The sequence below is a fragment of the Coregonus clupeaformis genome, unplaced genomic scaffold (assembly GCF_020615455.1).
Source record: "Coregonus clupeaformis isolate EN_2021a unplaced genomic scaffold, ASM2061545v1 scaf0122, whole genome shotgun sequence".
Classification (NCBI taxonomy): Eukaryota; Metazoa; Chordata; class Actinopteri; order Salmoniformes; family Salmonidae; genus Coregonus; species Coregonus clupeaformis.
In genome coordinates, this window is record NW_025533577.1 from 366,952 (window position 1) to 385,520 (window position 18,569).

Sequence of the window (18,569 nt, forward strand, 5' to 3'; positions counted from 1 at the left end):
AGGATTTGGAGGAGTGAAGATCACGATTTCTGAAAATGATGATTTTGGCTCAAGGACAAGGAGAGTCATAAGCTGTACGGAAGATAAATGAATGTGTTTGAAGTGTGAAGATGGATTGAGAATCTATGGAAGAAGAGATGTTGAAAAAAAGTTCAAGAATGTTTGTGATATCAAAGTAGGACTGATATTGAACTCAATTGAGGTGAAAGTTGAACTTCGACCAGGAGCCAGACCTCCTTGGAAGAATCAGTATCCATTGAAAGATGAAGCAATCCAAGGAATTGAACCATAAATTGAAGGACTTTCAGAAAGCAAGTGTTTTGAAGACAATGAAAGACAAAAATCGTTAGAGTAGCAATCAAATATTGTTTTGGAGAAACCATGATGATTTAGTAACCTATGGGTTAGCTAATGTTGTAAAAGGGGAGATTAGGATAAAGATCACAAAGGAGTAGAGTTTTTGGGAACCATATTTTCTTGAATAGATTGACTATGTCATAGGTAGGTGCATAATCTGTCCGAAAAATAATGTGTGACTGTTATTCTTGGTTACATTCATATACCAAGTGGTTCATAAGATGTTCAACTAAGCTAAAAGATGCTCAGTCGGTTGCAGAGTTATTGTGTAAAGAAGTCATAAGCAGGTGGGAATTTCCCGATTTAATATCCTCAGAAAATGGGGAAAGAGTTTTGTGAATAAATCAGTGAGATGGTTTTTGAAAAAAATTAGAGAAAGAAAAAAATTGGAAAAAGTCAGACTAAAATGTTATGAAAACTAGGGGTTGAAATAACTCTAGGAAATTTGGAATATCTGATTGTGGGATGATTATATTATTGTGATGAATCAAAGGGGGAAATGGAATTCATATCATTTTTGGAATTCTTATATTATTGCTGATATTGATGTTTTAATTTGCATGTGTTGTTTTGCAAAAGATACTGTTTGGTATTTTCTTTTCTTCCAGAAGCATATGGGGGAATATGTAGAGGGACTCAAATACTCAAACATGGACAATATGAATGGACTGGAGGAAGTGGAACAAGGAAGGAGGGAAATGTTCCGATTCCATCATCAACGTCGCATTGAAAGACGACACTGTGGAGGAGATGAAGTGTAGTGGACTACATTCCAGTGTTATATTCTTTCTGTATTAATTTTTGAAGAATTATGTTTTCTGTGTTGGGTACATGTGGGGACCTCAGATGTTTTTGTTTATTTCGTTGAAGTTTAGGGATATGGGATCTAGGCAAGGACAGAGAGAATCCACAGGAGGGTCCGATGGGTCGACCAGCCTGAATGTGGACATTTTGATTGTATTTTGTTTGCTGGGGTTTTTCATATGTATTCAATTGCATCATAGCTTAAAATGTATTCATGAAGATGTGTGAATTGATCTGGAGTACTTAGGTGGTCGCCTAGGGCAGAGGGGCCGTGAGAGAATTTTCCTGTCTTGACTGACTGATGGATATTTGGAATGAAAGCTGCCAGAAAGGGTTTTTCGCTCTTACACTCCATGACAATTCATTTACACTCCATGACAATTCATTTACACTCCATGACAATTTATTTACACTCCATGACAATTTATTTACACTCCATAATAATGTATTTACACTACATACAAAAATGTGTCTATATAAACATGTGTTTAATCTCCATTAATTTTGGTTTATTGTTAAAGTTACTCAAGAGCAAGAATTGTTATTTGTCGTAATCCTATTCTTTTTGTTTTCGACACTTAATTAGTCTCGAAGGGGGAATATGTAGTATCTTAAACAGTCTGGGATTGTGCTGACGTTTACAAAAGTGTGTTATAGGAAACGTGGCTCTTTTTGCTGAAACATCTGGAAAGCATTACTAAATTCCTGGAAAAGAGGATATGTAATGGCCAGTGATTGGATGTTAGAATCACGCCATGCTCTGGCCATGTACGATATAATGCCATGTCTTGAACAGAGAGGGAAGATAGCAAATTACTGATTGGCTGTGCTGTCTCACAGATATCTGCAGAATCTGTCAAATTCCGATGCTGGAACCTTTGTTATAATAAACCTTTAAAAACAGAGTACAGTGTCGGCGGATCTTCTTATCATCACAAGCATGGACCAGCAAAAGTGTTTCTTTTAGACACTACAGTATTAACCTAGGACTTCACGTATGTTTTGTTCGTGTTGTGTACTAAATAAAATGTACGCTTATTACGCTGCGCCTTGGTCCGTGTCTTCATCCGGTAACGATCGTGACACTATGTTATGTCCAGTCTATGAGAGCAGTCTGATTGCGCACTAGGATACATCAATAATACATTTTGCGACAATATTATTGAAAAGTTATTATTAGGCTATTTTAGTGAACATGCTTTTCTGTAGGCTATTATATCTCAGCATTCTCAGCTATTGGCTCTCCTCTTGCCCTTTTAAAGGCGGCCTAACCGCGAAGGAGTCAAATTCCATCACTAGTATGTAGGAGCAGAGCGCCTCCTCACGTTTCTCCGTTCTTCCAACACGACACATGACGGGTCCTTAACGGGACCGCATCAACAGGCAGCATAAGGGAGCGCTTTATTCCTCTTCGGTTGGATTATAACGGCATTGACACAGGCTACTGTGAGTTGTATCATTTTGAACGGGTTGGTTCCCAATTTTGAACGGGTTGCTTCCCTCTTTCTACGGTCGTCAAAGTTTATCTTGATGCAATTGGGTGAATTGACGCCCAAGAGGCATCAAACAGAACTTGATATTTTAAGGATTTTCGACACATACCAGAAGATTTCATTACGGACATGTAAGCATTTCACGGTAAGGTCTACACCTGTTATTTCGAGGCATGTGACAAATACTAATTGATTTGATTTGATGCGATAAGCTTGGGAAGAGAGAGAGAGTCGAACAGCCTGCTACTTTCCCCAGCGGAAATGAGCTCATTGGGTTTTCCCCCATCTTTTAGAACACGACGGGTTTCAGCCGTTACTTTCTGCCGGTGGAACTCTGAAGGATCTCATTCCAGAACCTACATCTTTGGGCTGATTCGGATGGAATGTCAAAGTAAATCAAATTAACTACATCTATACGGACCGCAGGAGGCATGGAAGGTAACCAACCAAAATTAATTATTATCATCTTGCCAAGCTATTTATATAAGTTGTTTGACACGTAGTTGTAGCTTCAAATACATAGTCTAACATACGGACTGACTAAGTGTAGACTACATTATACCATATGATAGGCCTATGTGCTTTTTTGCTCAGCAGTTGTTTTGGTAACGAGGTGACCTGATTGGAAGGTGGTGCCTCTGAATCTAAACAGCATCTATTCATAGTGATCGATTGTTCTTTGTAATATGATATTAACATAAGGGATGGATGGATAGAAGGATGAGCTATTAGATAGGCCCACAGTAGCCTATAGGAAACCTTTGTAAGACAGCTCCAATGTTGTCAGTGTTATGGGTTAGTATAAATGTAAAGATCCACTTAGTGCTTAGGCTGTTATGTAGCTATTCACTCAATGGGGAGTGATGACAGTGCACCATATTTATCAATAGTTCTGTTTACATGACTCTATGTTTCATGTCCTTGGTTGTTTTCCATTCATTTTCCTAATAGATTAAATCAATCTGGAGAGTTGCACAATAGAGTGGTCTCAGTAGCCTATAATAAGCCAATCATTTTCAATAATAATATGGGTCAGACCAAACTAAAACACAACTTGTCTGTCTCTCTGTAAGGCTGTCTGTCTGTCTCTCTGTAAGTCTGTCTGTTTCTCTGTAAGGCAATCTGTCTGTCTGCCTGTAAGGCTGTCTGTCTGCCTGTCTGTCTGTAAGTCTGTCGGTCTGTAAGGCTGTCTGTCCTATTTGTAAGTCGCTCTGGATAAGAGCGTCTGCTAAATGACGTAAATGTAAAGCCTCTGGTTTTCCTGCATCTGGTTTGCTTTAGCGAACTATCTGCTGAGCTTTGTTTAAGGGCTACCAGAAAGAAGAACAAAAGAGCGACATAAAGGAAGACAGAATGAAGATGTCTCTGAATCGTTTAGATGTGGAACATACCGATCTAACGCTGACATCTTGTTAGAAAATTATTCAGGAAAAGGTCCTCACATTTCTTCAGTAAGAATGTTCTCAGGAGAAGCAGGCCCTTTGTAGTCCCATATCTCTGAAAGAACAGGAGGCTGAGAAGTGCTTTTCAGATCAAATATTATTCCTACCTCAGCAAGGCTGCTTTGGACCTCAAATCAAACAAATAGCTGAAACCCCAGATGTTTTACTTTGGGAAAAATACTTTGTGAAAGTGTTTCTGTTCTCTGACTCTATCATAGACGGTTGTTTATTTACAGTACCTTTGGAAAGTATTCAGACCCCTTGACTTTTTCCACATTTTGTTACGTTACAGCCTTATCCTAAAATGGATTTTTTTTTTATCCTAAGGAATCTGCACACAATACACCATAATGACAAAGCGAAAACAGGTTTTTAGAAATTCTTGCTAATTTATTTAAAATAAAAACAGAAATACCTTATTTACATAAGTATTCAGACCCTTTGTTATGAGACTCGAAATTGAGCTCAGGTCCAGCCTGTTTCCATTGATCATCCTTGAGATGATTCTATGACTTGATTGGAGTCCACCTGTGGTCAATTCAATTGATTGGACATGATTTGGAAAGGCACACACCTGTCTATATAAGGTCCCACAGTTTACAGTGCATGTCAGAGCAAAAACCAAGCCATGAGGTCGAAGGAATTGTCGGTAGAGCTCCGAGACAGGATTGTGTTGAGGCACAGATCTGGGGAAGGGTACCAAAAAATGTCTGCAGCATTGAAGGTCCCCAAGAACACAGTGGCCTCCATCATTCAAAACTGAGCAATTGGGGGAGAAGGGCCTTGGTCAGGGAGGTGACTAAGAACCCAATGGTCACTCTGACAGAGCTCTAGAGTTCCTCTGTGGAGATGAGAGAACCTTCCAGAAGGACAACCATCTCTGCAGCACTCCACCAATCAGGCCTTTATGGTAGAGTGGCCAGACGGAAGCCACTCCTCAGTAAAAGGCACGACAGCCTGCTTGGAGTTTGCCAAAAGGCACCTAAAGACTCTCAGACCATGATTGATGCTTGGTGGGTCACCAGGTAACAGCACATTAGACCAGTGGAGTTGACATACCCTCATTACAACCATATCACCATGGAGTGGACATCATCTGAGTCTGGACAATAGCCATTAGACTATTCTGCTTCTGGCCCTGGATAACTATTGGCATTTTTAACATAAATGGAGAGAAGTCCCTATTCTGTCTAGAGGAAAACCTCCTCAGCTACTGGTCAGAGAGTTAGCCGTTAACTGTTTTCTCATATACCGATATCAATCCTGACTGTTTTGGACACTTAAGTATGGAAGAGGTTTGTCTGTTGTTAACATGCACATTTTAACAGCGAGGGACCATCTTTCAACAGCTCTTCTGATAGTCACACTGAGTTTCCTTTCCCTGGTTCCTGTCTGTTGATCGTTACATTACTGCCCCTATGTGACTACGTGTACACAGCAGCAAACCACATGAGATAGTGTGTGTCTGCATGCATGAGTGTGAGTGTGTGCATTTTTAGTGTGTGTGTATCGGGACCAGGGTGTCAGCTGGTTTGTGTCCCATGTGACAGGACAGGAAGTGTGTGTCTGTGTCAACCCTGCCCCGAGTGGTGTTGCTGCTGTTACATTTCATATGATGCAGTTTCAGGAACAGTTTCAGGAACAGTTTCAGTTTATCAACAATCCTCACAGGCATATATATGTCTGTCCATTAGGATTTGAAAGCTAAGTGTAATTCCCTTCCACAAAAGCCAAGATTGAATGAGATTCAGAATAGAGCTCAAAATGCTAAAAGCCAACATTAGGGGAAACAGCGCTACTGTCGCCCCCAGCACCTTTGTTGTTGTTTTGTTCCTGAAATGGAGGAGAGGAGGAGAGGATTGTCGGGCAGCATGGAAAGAAAATGCATATTCTGCTGTTCTAACGTGCGTGTGATGTCAGAGGGGAAGAAAAACTGTTTGTTGTTTGAGGTAACTTCTTTGTTGTTGTAATATTCCAAACGGACGTGGCAATTTCACCAATTAAGGATTCTAGCTTTAAGTTATGGCTTTTTTTCCACTGTTCATTTGGTCTCATTCACCACACTCCAGTGTAGTTTTGACACTGCCACCCTAGTGTAACTTAGAGGATCTATTCTGGAGTGGAAGACGAACTTGTCATTTTGAATTAAATGAAAAAACAGTTTTGTGGAATCTGTGGTCAGTCAGTCAGTCACTGTGGCAGCTCCTAGCCTGTCTCTGGGAGAGAACCCTTTCTGTTACATGTAACCTAACAAGCCCTCTTCCTGATACAGACAGACAGAACCCTTCCTGTTAGACTAGAGACAGACAGAACCCTTCCTGTTAGACTAGAGACAGACAGAACCCTTCCTAATAGACTAGAGACAGACAGAACCCTTCCTGTTAGACTAGAGACAGACAGAACCCTTCCTGTTAGACTAGAGACAGACAGAACCCTTCCTGTTAGACTAGAGACAGACAGAACCCTTCCTGTTAGACTAGAGACAGACAGAACCCTTCCTGTTAGACTAGAGACAGACAGAACCCTTCCTGTTAGACTAGAGACAGACAGAACCCTTCCTGTTAGACTAGAGACAGACAGAACCCTTCCTGTTAGACTAGAGACAGACAGACAGAACCCTTCCTGTTAGACTAGAGACAGACAGACAGAACCCTTCCTGTTAGACTAGAGACAGACAGAACCCTTCCTGTTAGACTAGAGACAGACAGAACCCTTCCTGTTAGACTAGAGACAGACAGACAGAACCCTTCCTGTTAGACTAGAGACAGACAGACAGAACCCTTCCTGTTAGACTAGAGACAGACAGACAGAACCCTTCCTGTTAGACTAGAGACAGACAGAACCCTTCCTGTTAGACTAGAGACAGACAGAACCCTTCCTGTTAGACTAGAGACAGACAGACAGAACCCTTCCTGTTAGACTAGAAAGACAGACAGAACCCTTCCTGTTAGACTAGAGAAGACAGACAGAACCCTTCCTGTTAGACTAGAGACAGACAGACAGAACCCTTCCTGTTAGACTAGAGACAGACAGAACCCTTCCTGTTAGACTAGAGACAGACAGACAGAACCCTTCCTGTTAGACTAGGGAATGGAGATATGATTTCTAGTCTATCATCCAACCCTATTCTAGCCATTATCACGGTGCTGCTATAACTTCATTCACCTCAGTCAATAGGGGACATACATATATATGTCATACAGCAATTAGCTGCAACGTACTAGTTCAGCACCGCGATTGAAAACTCTAGTTTAGTTTCATTTCAAGTCAAACAGCAGTTAGCCATCTACAGCCAATGCCTTTCACTGGAGCTGCATCCATAAGCTCTCCATAGTCCTAAATCCAGCCAGCCGGTCAAACAGCAGAGGTCCTCAACACCAGCAAGACAAAGGAGCTGATCGTGGACTACAGGAACACGCCCCCACGACAATGCCTCTTCACCCTCAGGAGGCTTTAAAGACTTGGCATGGGCCCACAGATCCTCATAAAGTTCTACAGCTGCACCATCGAGAGCATCTTGACTGGACGCATCACCGCCTGGTATGGCAACTGCTCGGCCTCCGACCGCAAGGCGCTACAGAGGGTAGTGCGTACAGCCCAGTACATCACTTGGGCCAAGCTACCTGCCATCCTCTATACCAGGCGGTGTCAGAGGAAGGCCCTAAAAATTGTCAAAGACTCCAGCCACCCTAGTCATAGACTGTTCTCTCTGCTACCACATGGCAGGCGGTACCGGAGCACCAAGTCTAGGTCCAAAAGGCTCCTGAACAGCTTCTACCCCCAAGCCATAAGGCTCCTGAACAGCTTCTACCCCCAAGCCATAAGACTCCTGAACAGCTTCTACCCCCAAGCCATAAGGCTCCTGAACAGCTTCTACCCCCAAGCCATAAGGCTCCTGAACAGCTTCTACCCCCAAGCCATAAGACTCCTGAACAGCTTCTACCCCCAAGCCATAAGGCTCCTGAACAGCTTCTACCCCCAAGCCATAAGACTCCTGAACAGCTTCTACCCCCAAGCCATAAGGCTCCTGAACAGCTTCTACCCCCAAGCCATAAGGCTCCTGAACAGCTTCTACCCCCAAGCCATAAGGCTCCTGAACAGCTTCTACCCCCAAGCCATAAGGCTCCTGAACAGCTTCTACCCCCAAGCCATAAGGCTCCTGAACAGCTTCTACCCCCAAGCCATAAGACTCCTGAACAGCTTCTACCCCCAAGCCATAAGACTCCTGAACAGCTTCTACCCCCAAGCCATAAGACTCCTGAACAGCTTCTACCCCCAAGCCATAAGGCTCCTGAACAGCTTCTACCCCCAAGCCATAAGGCTCCTGAACAGCTTCTACCCCCAAGCCATAAGGCTCCTGAACAGCTTCTACCCCCAAGCCATAAGACTCCTGAACAGCTTCTACCCCCAAGCCATAAGACTCCTGAACACCTTCTACCCCCCAGGCCATAAGACTGCTGAACAGCTTCTACCCCCAAGCCATAAGACTCCTGAACAGCTTCTACCCCCAAGCCATAAGGCTCCTGAACAGCTTCTACCCCCAAGCCATAAGGCTCCTGAACAGCTTCTACCCCCAAGCCATAAGGCTCCTGAACAGCTTCTACCCCCCAAGCCATAAGGCTCCTGAACAGCTTCTACCCCCAAGCCATAAGGCTCCTGAACAGCTTCTACCCCCAAGCCATAAGGCTCCTGAACAGCTTCTACCCCCAGGCCATAAGGCTCCTGAACAGCTTCTACCCCCAAGCCATAAGACTCCTGAACAGCTTCTACCCCCAAGCCATAAGGCTCCTGAACAGCTTCTACCCCCAAGCCAAAAGGCTCCTGAACAGCTTCTACCCCCAAGCCATAAGGCTCCTGAACAGCTTCTACCCCCAAGCCATAAGGCTCCTGAACAGTTCATCAAATGGCCACCAGGACTATTTACACTGACCCACTTTATTATTTATTTATTTATTTCTCTTAATTGTTTTGATGCTCTTGCACTGGCTCTATGACACTCACTATACCCTACCCACACACACACACACACACACACACTACACTGACACTCCAACACACACACACTACACTCACACACACACACACACACACTACAATGACACTCCAACACACACACACTACACTGACACTACAACACACACACACACACACACACACACACACACACTACACTGACACTACAACACACATACACACACACACACTACACTGACACTACAACACACACACACACACACACACACACACACACACACTACATACGCTCACACACACAAAACACACACACACACATTCAAATTGACGCCAAACACACTCATACACACACACTTACACACAGACACACTTTCACACTCTTCACATACGCTGCTGCTCCTCTGTTTATTATCTATCCTGATTGACTAGTCACTTTTACCCCTACCTACATGTACATATTACCTCAACTACCAACACTGCTGCTACTCTGTTTATTATCTATCCTGATTGACTAGTCACTTTTACCCCTACCTACATGTACATATTACCTCAACTACCAACACTGCTGCTACTCTGTTTATTATCTATCCTGATTGACTAGTCTCTTTTACCCCCTACCTACATGTACATATTACCTCAACTACCAACACTGCTGCTACTCTGTTTATTATCTATCCTGATTGACTAGTCACTTTTACCCCTACCTACATGTACATATTACCTCAACTACCAACACTGCTGCTACTCTGTTTATTATCTATCCTGATTGGCTAGTCACTTTTACCCCTACCTACATGTACATATTACCTCAACTACCAACACTGCTGCTACTCTGTTTATTATCTATCCTGATTGGCTAGTCACTTTTACCCCTACCTACATGTACATATTACCTCAACTACCAACACTGCTGCTACTCTGTTTATTATCTATCCTGATTGACTACTCGCTTTTACCCCTGTACATACTGTATAACCTCAATTACCTCAACTACCTGGTACTCCTGCACATTGACTCAGTACTGGTACTTCCTGTATATAGCCATGTTATTACCTGGTACCCCTGCTCATTGACTCAGTACTGGTACTTCCTGTATATAGCCATGTTACTACCTGGTACCCCTGCACATTGACTCAGTACTGGTACTTCCTGTATATAGCCATGTTATTACCTGGTACCCCTGCTCATTGACTCAGTACTGGTACTTCCTGTATATAGCCATGTTACTACCTGGTACCCCTGCACATTGACTCAGTACTGGTACTCCTTGTATATAGCCATGTTATTACCTGGTACCCCTGCACATTGACTCAGTACTGGTACTTCCTGTATATAGCCATGTTACTACCTGGTACTCCTGCACATTGACTCAGTACTGGTACTCCTTGTATATAGCCATGTTATTACCTGGTACCCCTGCACATTGACTCAGTACTGGTACTTCCTGTATATAGCCATGTTACTACCTGGTACTCCTGCACATTGACTCAGTACTGGTACTCCTTGTATATAGCCATGTTATTACCTGGTACCCCTGCACATTGACTCAGTACTGGTACTTCCTGTATATAGCCTCATTAATGTTTTTATTGTGTTACTATTTCCTTTTTTATTTAGCTAATATTTGTATTTTTAACTCTGCATTGTTGGTTAAAGGCTCCTAAGTAAGCATATCACTGTAAAGTCAACACCTGTTGTATTTGGCGCATGTGACCAATACAATTAGATTTTGATTTGATGGTCCTAAAACATGCTCTCTACTACTGCTAACAGCCTGCCTGTCGTCTCGAGCCGTCTGCTTGGTCCTAAAACATGCTCTCTACTACTGCTAACAGCCTGCCTGTCGTCTCGAGCCGTCTGCTTGGTCCTGAAACATGCTCTCTACTACTGCTAACAGCCTGCCTGTCGTCTCGAGCCGTCTGCTTGGTCCTGAAACATGCTCTCTACTACTGCTAACAGCCTGCCTGTCGTCTCGAGCCGTCAGCGTGGTCCTAAAACATGCTCTCTACTACTGCTAACAGCCTGCCTGTCGTCTCGAGCCGTCTGCTTGGTCCTAAAACATGCTCTCTACTACTGCTAACAGCCTGCCTGTCGTCTCGAGCCGTCAGCGTGGTCCTGAAACATGCTCTCTACTACTGCTAACAGCCTGCCTGTCGTCTCGAGCCGTCAGCGTGGTCCTAAAACATGCTCTCTACTACTGCTAACAGCCTGCCTGTCGTCTCGAGCCGTCTGCTTGGTCCTAAAACATGCTCTCTACTACTGCTAACAGCCTGCCTGTCGTCTCGAGCCGTCTGCTTGGTCCTGAAACATGCTCTCTACTACTGCTAACAGCCTGCCTGTCGTCTCGAGCCGTCAGCGTGGTCCTAAAGCCACCCCTGTAAAATGGCTAAACTGCATTTGCCTGTTAAAGTGGATTGGAATGATTTTAGAAGCCAATTTTACATTTTGCGTTTGGAGGTAGGGTATGGCGACTGCCATATTCTTCCATACTCTGCCATACCCGATTGACGCCTCTTGTTCCTCTTGTGTTGAGACTTTGCTCTGCTTAGTTTCTGTCTGAATTCCTGCAAACTGTTTTAGCTGCTGCTAACAGGAAGTTGTATAAACATAGTTGAAGTGCAGCAAGCAGCCACAGTGTGTTACTCTGCCTCACAATGGAACTACTGGGCTGTGGTTCCTTCTCCTTTAGGAAGCGTCTTTCCTTTCTGTGTCTAAACATAATAATACCACTCATCAGCCTCCTGTAGCTCAGTTGGTAGAGCATGGCACTTGCAACGCCAGGGTTGTGGGTTCGTTTCCCACGGGGGGCCAGTATGAAAAATGTATGCACTCACTAACTGTAAGTGGCTCTGGATAAGAGCGTCTGCTAAATGACTAAAATGTAAAATGTAAATGTATCAGCCTCCCATCTGAAAGACTTTCTCTCTCTGGTTCTTAAAGGGATAGACCGAGTGTGTTCTACTTCCCAGAGTCAGATGACCTCATGGATACTATTTGTATGTCTCTGCGTGCAGTTTGAAGGAAGTTTGAAGGAAGTTTGTGAGCCAATACTAACTAATGTTCCCATAGACTTCCAGTCATTGTGCCAGAGAGCATTGGCTCGTGTCTAACTTCCTTCAAACTGGATAAGAGCGTCTGCTAAATGGCTAGAAAACAACAACAACAACAAAAAAACACTGTGTGGTCTAATGGAGTGGTGTTTGTGTAGCCTTTAGTAACCCCCTCCACACGGGGCCTTTCGTCACCCCCTCCCCTCCACACGGGGCCTTTCGTCACCCCCTCCCCTCCACACAGGGCTTTTAGTAACCCCCTCCACACGGGGCCTTTCGTCACCCCCTCCCCTCCACACGGGGCTTTTAGTAACCCCCTCCACACGGGGCTTTTAGTCACCCCCTCCACACAGGGCCTTTAGTCACCCCCTCCACACAGGGCCTTTAGTAACCCCCTCCACACAGGGCCTTTAGTAACCCCCTCCCCTCCACACAGGGCCTTTAGTCACCCCCTCCACACAGGGCCTTTAGTAACCCCCTCCACACAGGGCCTTTAGTCACCCCCTCCACACAGGGCCTTTAGTAACCCCCTCCCCTCCACACAGGGCCTTTAGTCACCCCCCCCCCTCCACACAGGGCCTTTAGTCACCCCCCCCCCTCCACACAGGGCCTTTAGTCACCCCCTCCCCTCCACACAGGGCTTTTAGTAACCCCCTCCCCCTCCACACAGGGCCTTTAGTAACCCCCCTCCACACAGGGCCTTTAGTAACCCCCTCCACACAGGGCCTTTAGTAACCCCCTCCCCCTCCACACAGGGCCTTTAGTCACCCCCTCCCCTCCACACAGGGCCTTTAGTCACCCCCTCCCCTCCACACAGGGCCTTTAGTCACCCCCTCCCTCCACACAGGGCCTTTAGTCACCCCCCCCCCCCTCCACACAGGGCCTTTAGTCACCCCCTCCCCTCCACACAGGGCTTTTAGTAACCCCCCCCCCTCCACACAGGGCCTTTAGTAACCCCCTCCACACAGGGCTTTTAGTAACCCCCTCCACACAGGGCCTTTAGTAACCCCCTCCACACAGGGCCTTTAGTCACCCCCTCCCCTCCACACAGGGCCTTTAGTAACCCCCTCCACACAGGGCCTTTAGTAACCCCCTCCACACAGGGCTTTTAGTAACCCCCTCCACACAGGGCCTTTAGTAACCCCCTCCACACAGGGCCTTTAGTAACCCCCTCCACACAGGGCTTTTAGTAACCCCCTCCGCACAGGGCCTTTAGTCACCCCCTCCACACAGGGCCTTTAGTAACCCCCCTCCCCTCCATACAGGGCCTTTAGTAACCCCCCTCCCCTCCACACAGGGCCTTTAGTCACCCCCTCCCCTCCACACAGGGCCTTTAGTCACCCCCTCCCCTCCACACGGGGCTTTTAGTAACCCCCTCCCCTCCACACAGGGCCTTTAGTAACCCCTTCCCCCCCACACAGGGCTTTTAGTAACCCCCCCACACACAGGGCTTTTAGTAACCCCCCCCACACACACACACACAGGGCTTTTAGTAACCCCCTCCACACAGGGCCTTAAGTAACCCCCTCCACACAGGGCCTTTAGTCACCCCCTCCCCTCCACACAGGGCCTTTAGTCACCCCCTCCCCTCCACACGGGGCTTTTAGTAACCCCCTCCCCTCCCCTCCACACGGGGCTTTTAGTAACCCTCCCTCCCCTCCTCCACACAGGGCCTTTAGTAACCCCCCACACAGGGCTTTTAGTAACCCCCCACACACACACAGGGCCTTTAGTAACCCCCCCCACACACACACAGGGCCTTTAGTAACCCCCTCCACACAGGGCCTTTAGTAACCCCCTCCACACAGGGCCTTTAGTAACCCCCTCCACACAGGGCCTTTAGTCAACCCCTCCCCTCCACACAGGGCCTTTAGTAACCCCCTCCACACAGGGCCTTTAGTAACCCCCTCCACACAGGGCCTTTAGTAACCCCCTCCACACAGGGCCTTTAGTAACCCCCTCCACACAGGGCCTTTAGTAACCCCCTCCACACAGGGCCTTTAGTCAACCCCCTCCCATCGAGAGAGAGAGAGAGAGAGAGAGAGAGAGAGAGAGAGAGAGAGAGAGAGAGAGAGAGAGAGAGAGAGAGAGAGAGAGAGAGAGAGAGAGAGAGAGAGAGAGAGAGAGAGAGAGAGAGAGAGAGAGAGAGAGAGAGATCCTCTGAAAGGGCTGAAGCGTTTACCTATACCAAAAGCCTTTTCAATATGAATAAAAGGAAACAAGTTATCAAATTATGATATCTTAAAAGATGGGTTGTGTTAAGGACTTTCTAAACATGGTTAAAACAGATACAATCATCTCTGTGGGCTTCCCCTTCTAGTGCCAGCTCTTCTGAATGAGCCCACTGTGTGGTAGGCCTCTTGTCTTCCAGTACAACTGACAGACAGACAGAGAGCAGCACAGCTGTGCACAAAGAATCCGTTGAAGGCTTCAGATTTCAGTGCACTCCTCCCTCCCTCTTCTCTCTCTGTCCCCCCTCCTTCCTCTCTCCCTCCCTCCCTCTTCTCTCTCTTTGGTCATTATGGCCAAACAGTTCTATTTTTGTTTCATCAGACCAGTGGACATTTCTCCAAAAAGTACGATCTTTGTCCCCATGTGCAGTTGTAAACCGTAGTCTGGCTTTTTTATGGCGGTTTTGGAGCAGTGGCTTCTTCCTTGCTGAGTGGCCTTTCAGGTTATGTCAATATAGGACTCGTTTTACTGTGGATATAGATAATTTTGTACCTGTTTCCTCCAGCATCTTCACAAGGTCCTTTGCTGTTGTTCTGGGATTGATTTGCACTTTTCGCACCAAAGTACGTTAATCTCTAGGAGACAGAACGTGTCTCCTTCCTGAGCGGTATGACAGCTGCGTGGTCCCATGGTGTTTATACTTGCATACTATTGTTTGTACAGATGAACATGGTACCTTCAGGAGTTTGGAAATTGCTCCCAAGAATGAACCAGACTTGTGGAGGTCTACAGTTTTTTTCTGAGGTTTTGGCTGATTTCTTTTCATTTTCCCATGATGTCAAGCAAAGAGGCACTGAGTTTGAAGGTAGGCCTTGAAATACATCCACAGGTACACCTCCAATTGACTCAAATGATGTCAATTAGCCTATCAGAAGCTTCTAAAGCCATGACATCATTTTCTGGAATTTTCCAAGCTGTTTAAAGGCACAGTCAACTTAGTGTCTGTAAACAATTGTTGGAAAAATGACTTGTGTCATGCACAAAGTAGATGTCCTAACCGACTTGCCAAAACTATAGTTTAACAATAAATTTGTGGAGTGGTTGAAAAATGAGTTTTAATGACTCCAACCTAAGTGTATGTAAACTTCCGACTTCAACTGTAGGTGCACAGGTCGAGGAAACATTTGAGTTATCAAGGTGACAGACATTGACACATTCAATACCTCCTTGCACACTCTTGCCTGCATCTAGCTGATATAGGGTGTAATCATTAGTCCAACACTTGCAAACAAGAGTTTCTATTGGACAAATTCAGGTACGTTTATCCGCGTTTCAGTCCGTTTTCTTCCGTTTAATAAACGTTTTTCAACAGAATCAGCGGAATGAATACACCCCTGATCCAGTGCTTAATTTGAGCAGGATCCTGCACCTCTCTGTTTTGGACTGTTTTGTTACGGAACCTATTTGGCCGGATCCGGTACATCTGGTGGCATGAACAATAATTTTCACTTTTCACAGAATAGATAAAAGTTAATTCGAGTTGCCTCTTCATTAATTCTCCTGCCCCCACAAAAAACCTACCAGGGTAGTTACAAACAGCACAGGAATGAAATCATCAACATGTATTGATCACATCTTTACTAATGCTGCAGAAATGTGCTTGAAAGCATTATCCAGATCCATCGGATGTAGTGATCACAATATGGTAGCCATATCTAGGAAAACCAAAGTTCCAAAGGCTGGGCCTGTGACGTGATGAGGTTGGACCAGAGAAGAGACCAGATGAGGAATCAGTGGTTTAGGATAAACGTAAATACTTTACTGAGAATTGGTAACAGAAGGATCACTGTAATACTGGGAAAACAATAAATACTAGGGCTAGAAAACTCACTCAGGAGACAAACGCATATGGCAAACAAATCAAGCTTCTGCAAAGGGAAAGATAAATCATAATTAGTGATAGAACACACCTGGGTGTCATGATTGTCCCTAGGACGGTCTCTGCTGCCCTCTGGTGACAGGTGGAACCACGACAGGGCCTAATATAGTGTAGAAGAGGTCATACAATACGTTTTGTAGTGATTCCTATGTTGTTGATGTAAATAATATTTGTTGGTGTGTAATGAGGAGCAAACAGACGCTGCACTTGACACATTTATGAAATTGCTTATCCCAGTTACTAATAAGCATGCACCCATTAAGAAAATTACTGTAAAAACTGTTAAATCCCCGTGGATTGATGAGGAATTTCAAAATTGTATGGTTGAGTGGGATGAGGCAAAAGGAATGGCAAATAAGTCTGGCTGCACAACCAATTGGCAAACGTACTGCAAATTGAGAAATCATGTGATTAAACTGAATAAAAAGAAGAAGAAACAACACTATGAAACAAGGATAATGACATAAAGAATGATAGTAAAAAGATTTGGAGCACCTTCAATGAAATGTTGGGAAAAAAGGCTAACTCAGCCCCATCATTCATTGAATCAGATGGCTCATTCATTACAAAACCGACTGATATTGCCAACTACTTTAATTATTTTTTCATTGGGAAGATTAGCAAACTTAGGCATGACATGCCAGCAGCAATTGCTGACACTACACATCCAAGTATATCTGAGAAAATTACAAGCATTGTAATTTTGAATTCCGTAAAGTGAGTGTGGAAGAGGTGAAAAAATTATTGTTGTCTATCAGCAATGACAAGCCACCGGGGTCTGACAACTTGGATGGAAAATTACTGAGGATAATAGCGGACGATATTGCCACTTTTATTTGCCATCTCTTCAATCTAAGCCTACTAGAAAGTGTGTGCCCTCAGGCCTGGAGGGAAGCAAAAGTCATTCCGCTACCTAAGAATAGTAAAGCCCCCTTTACTGGCTCAAACAGCCGACCAATCAACCTGTTACCAACCCTTAGTAAAGTTACAGTTACAATAAACAAATTGACAACAAACTTTCAGCAGGCTTATTGGGAAGGACATTCAACAAGCACAGCAGTTACACAAATGACTGAAGATTGGCTGAGAGAAATTGATGATAAAAATATTTTGGGGGATGTTTTGTTAGACTTCAGTGCGGCTTTTGACATTATCGATCATAGTCTGCTGCTGTAAAAACGTATGTGTTATGGCTTCATACCCCATGCCTATATTGTGGATAAAGAGTTACCTGTCTAACAGAACACAGAGGGTGTTCTTTAATGAAAGCCTCCAACATAATCCAGGTAGAATCAGGAATTCCCCAGGGCAGCTGTCTAGGCCCCTTACGTTTATCAATCTTTACTAATGACATGCCACTGGCTTTGAGTAAAGCCAGAGTGTCTATGTATGCGGATGACTCAACACTATTCACGTCAGCTACTACAGCGACTGAAATGACTGCAACACTAAACAAAGAGTTGCAGTTAGTTTCAGAATGGGTGGCAAGGAATAAGTTAGTCCTAAATATTTCAAAAACTAGAAGCATTGCATTTGGGGCAAATCATTCACTAAACCCTAATCCTCAACTAAATCTTGTAATAAATAATGTGGAAATTGAGCAAGTTGTGGTGACTAAACTGCTTGGAGTAACACTGGATTGTAAACTGTCATGGTCAAAACATATTGATACAACAGTAGCTAAGATGGGGAGAAGTCTGTCCATAATAAAGCGCTGCTCTATATTCTTAACAGCACTATCAACAAGACAGGTCCTACAGGCTCTAGTTTTGTCGCACCTGGACAACTGTTCAGTCGTGTGGTCAGGTGCCACAAAGAAGGACAGGAAAATTGCAATTGGCTCAGAACAGGGCAGCATGGCTGGCCCTTGGATGTACACAGAGAGCTAACATTATTAATATACAGGTCAATCTCTCCTGGCTCAAAGTAGAGGAGAGATTGACCTCATCACTACTTGTATTTGTGAGAGGTATTGACATGTTGAAAGCACCGATCTGTCTGTTTGAACTACTGGCACACAGCTCAGACACCCATGCATACCCCACAGGACATGCCACCAGAGGTCTCTTCACAGTCCCCAAGTCCAGAACAGACTATGGGAGGCGCACAGTACTACATAGAGCCATGACTACATGGAACTCTGTTCCACATCAGGTAACTGATGCAAGCAGTAGAATCAGATTTAAAAAACAGATAAAAATACACCTTATGGAACAGCGGGGACTGTGAAGCAACACAAACATAGACACATGCATATAGACAAATGATAACATACTATACACAGACGTAGACATGGATTTTGTGTTGTAGATATGTGGTAGTGGAGAATGGGACTGAG

At 44.7% G+C, this 18,569-nt stretch overlaps 1 protein-coding gene across 1 annotated transcript in view; it reads left to right on the forward strand.

Moving 5' to 3' along the window:
* The first annotated feature begins 2,464 nt into the window (after window positions 1-2,464).
* disc1 (DISC1 scaffold protein) overlaps window positions 2,465-18,569 on the forward strand; it is a 115,903-nt gene continuing 99,798 nt past the window's right edge. Inside the window, exons 1-2 of the mRNA XM_045213535.1 lie at window positions 2,465-2,799; window positions 2,948-3,092. Coding sequence (XP_045069470.1) covers window positions 3,086-3,092 — 7 coding nt within the window. The 5' untranslated portion in view covers window positions 2,465-2,799; window positions 2,948-3,085. The remainder of the gene's footprint in view (window positions 2,800-2,947; window positions 3,093-18,569) is intronic.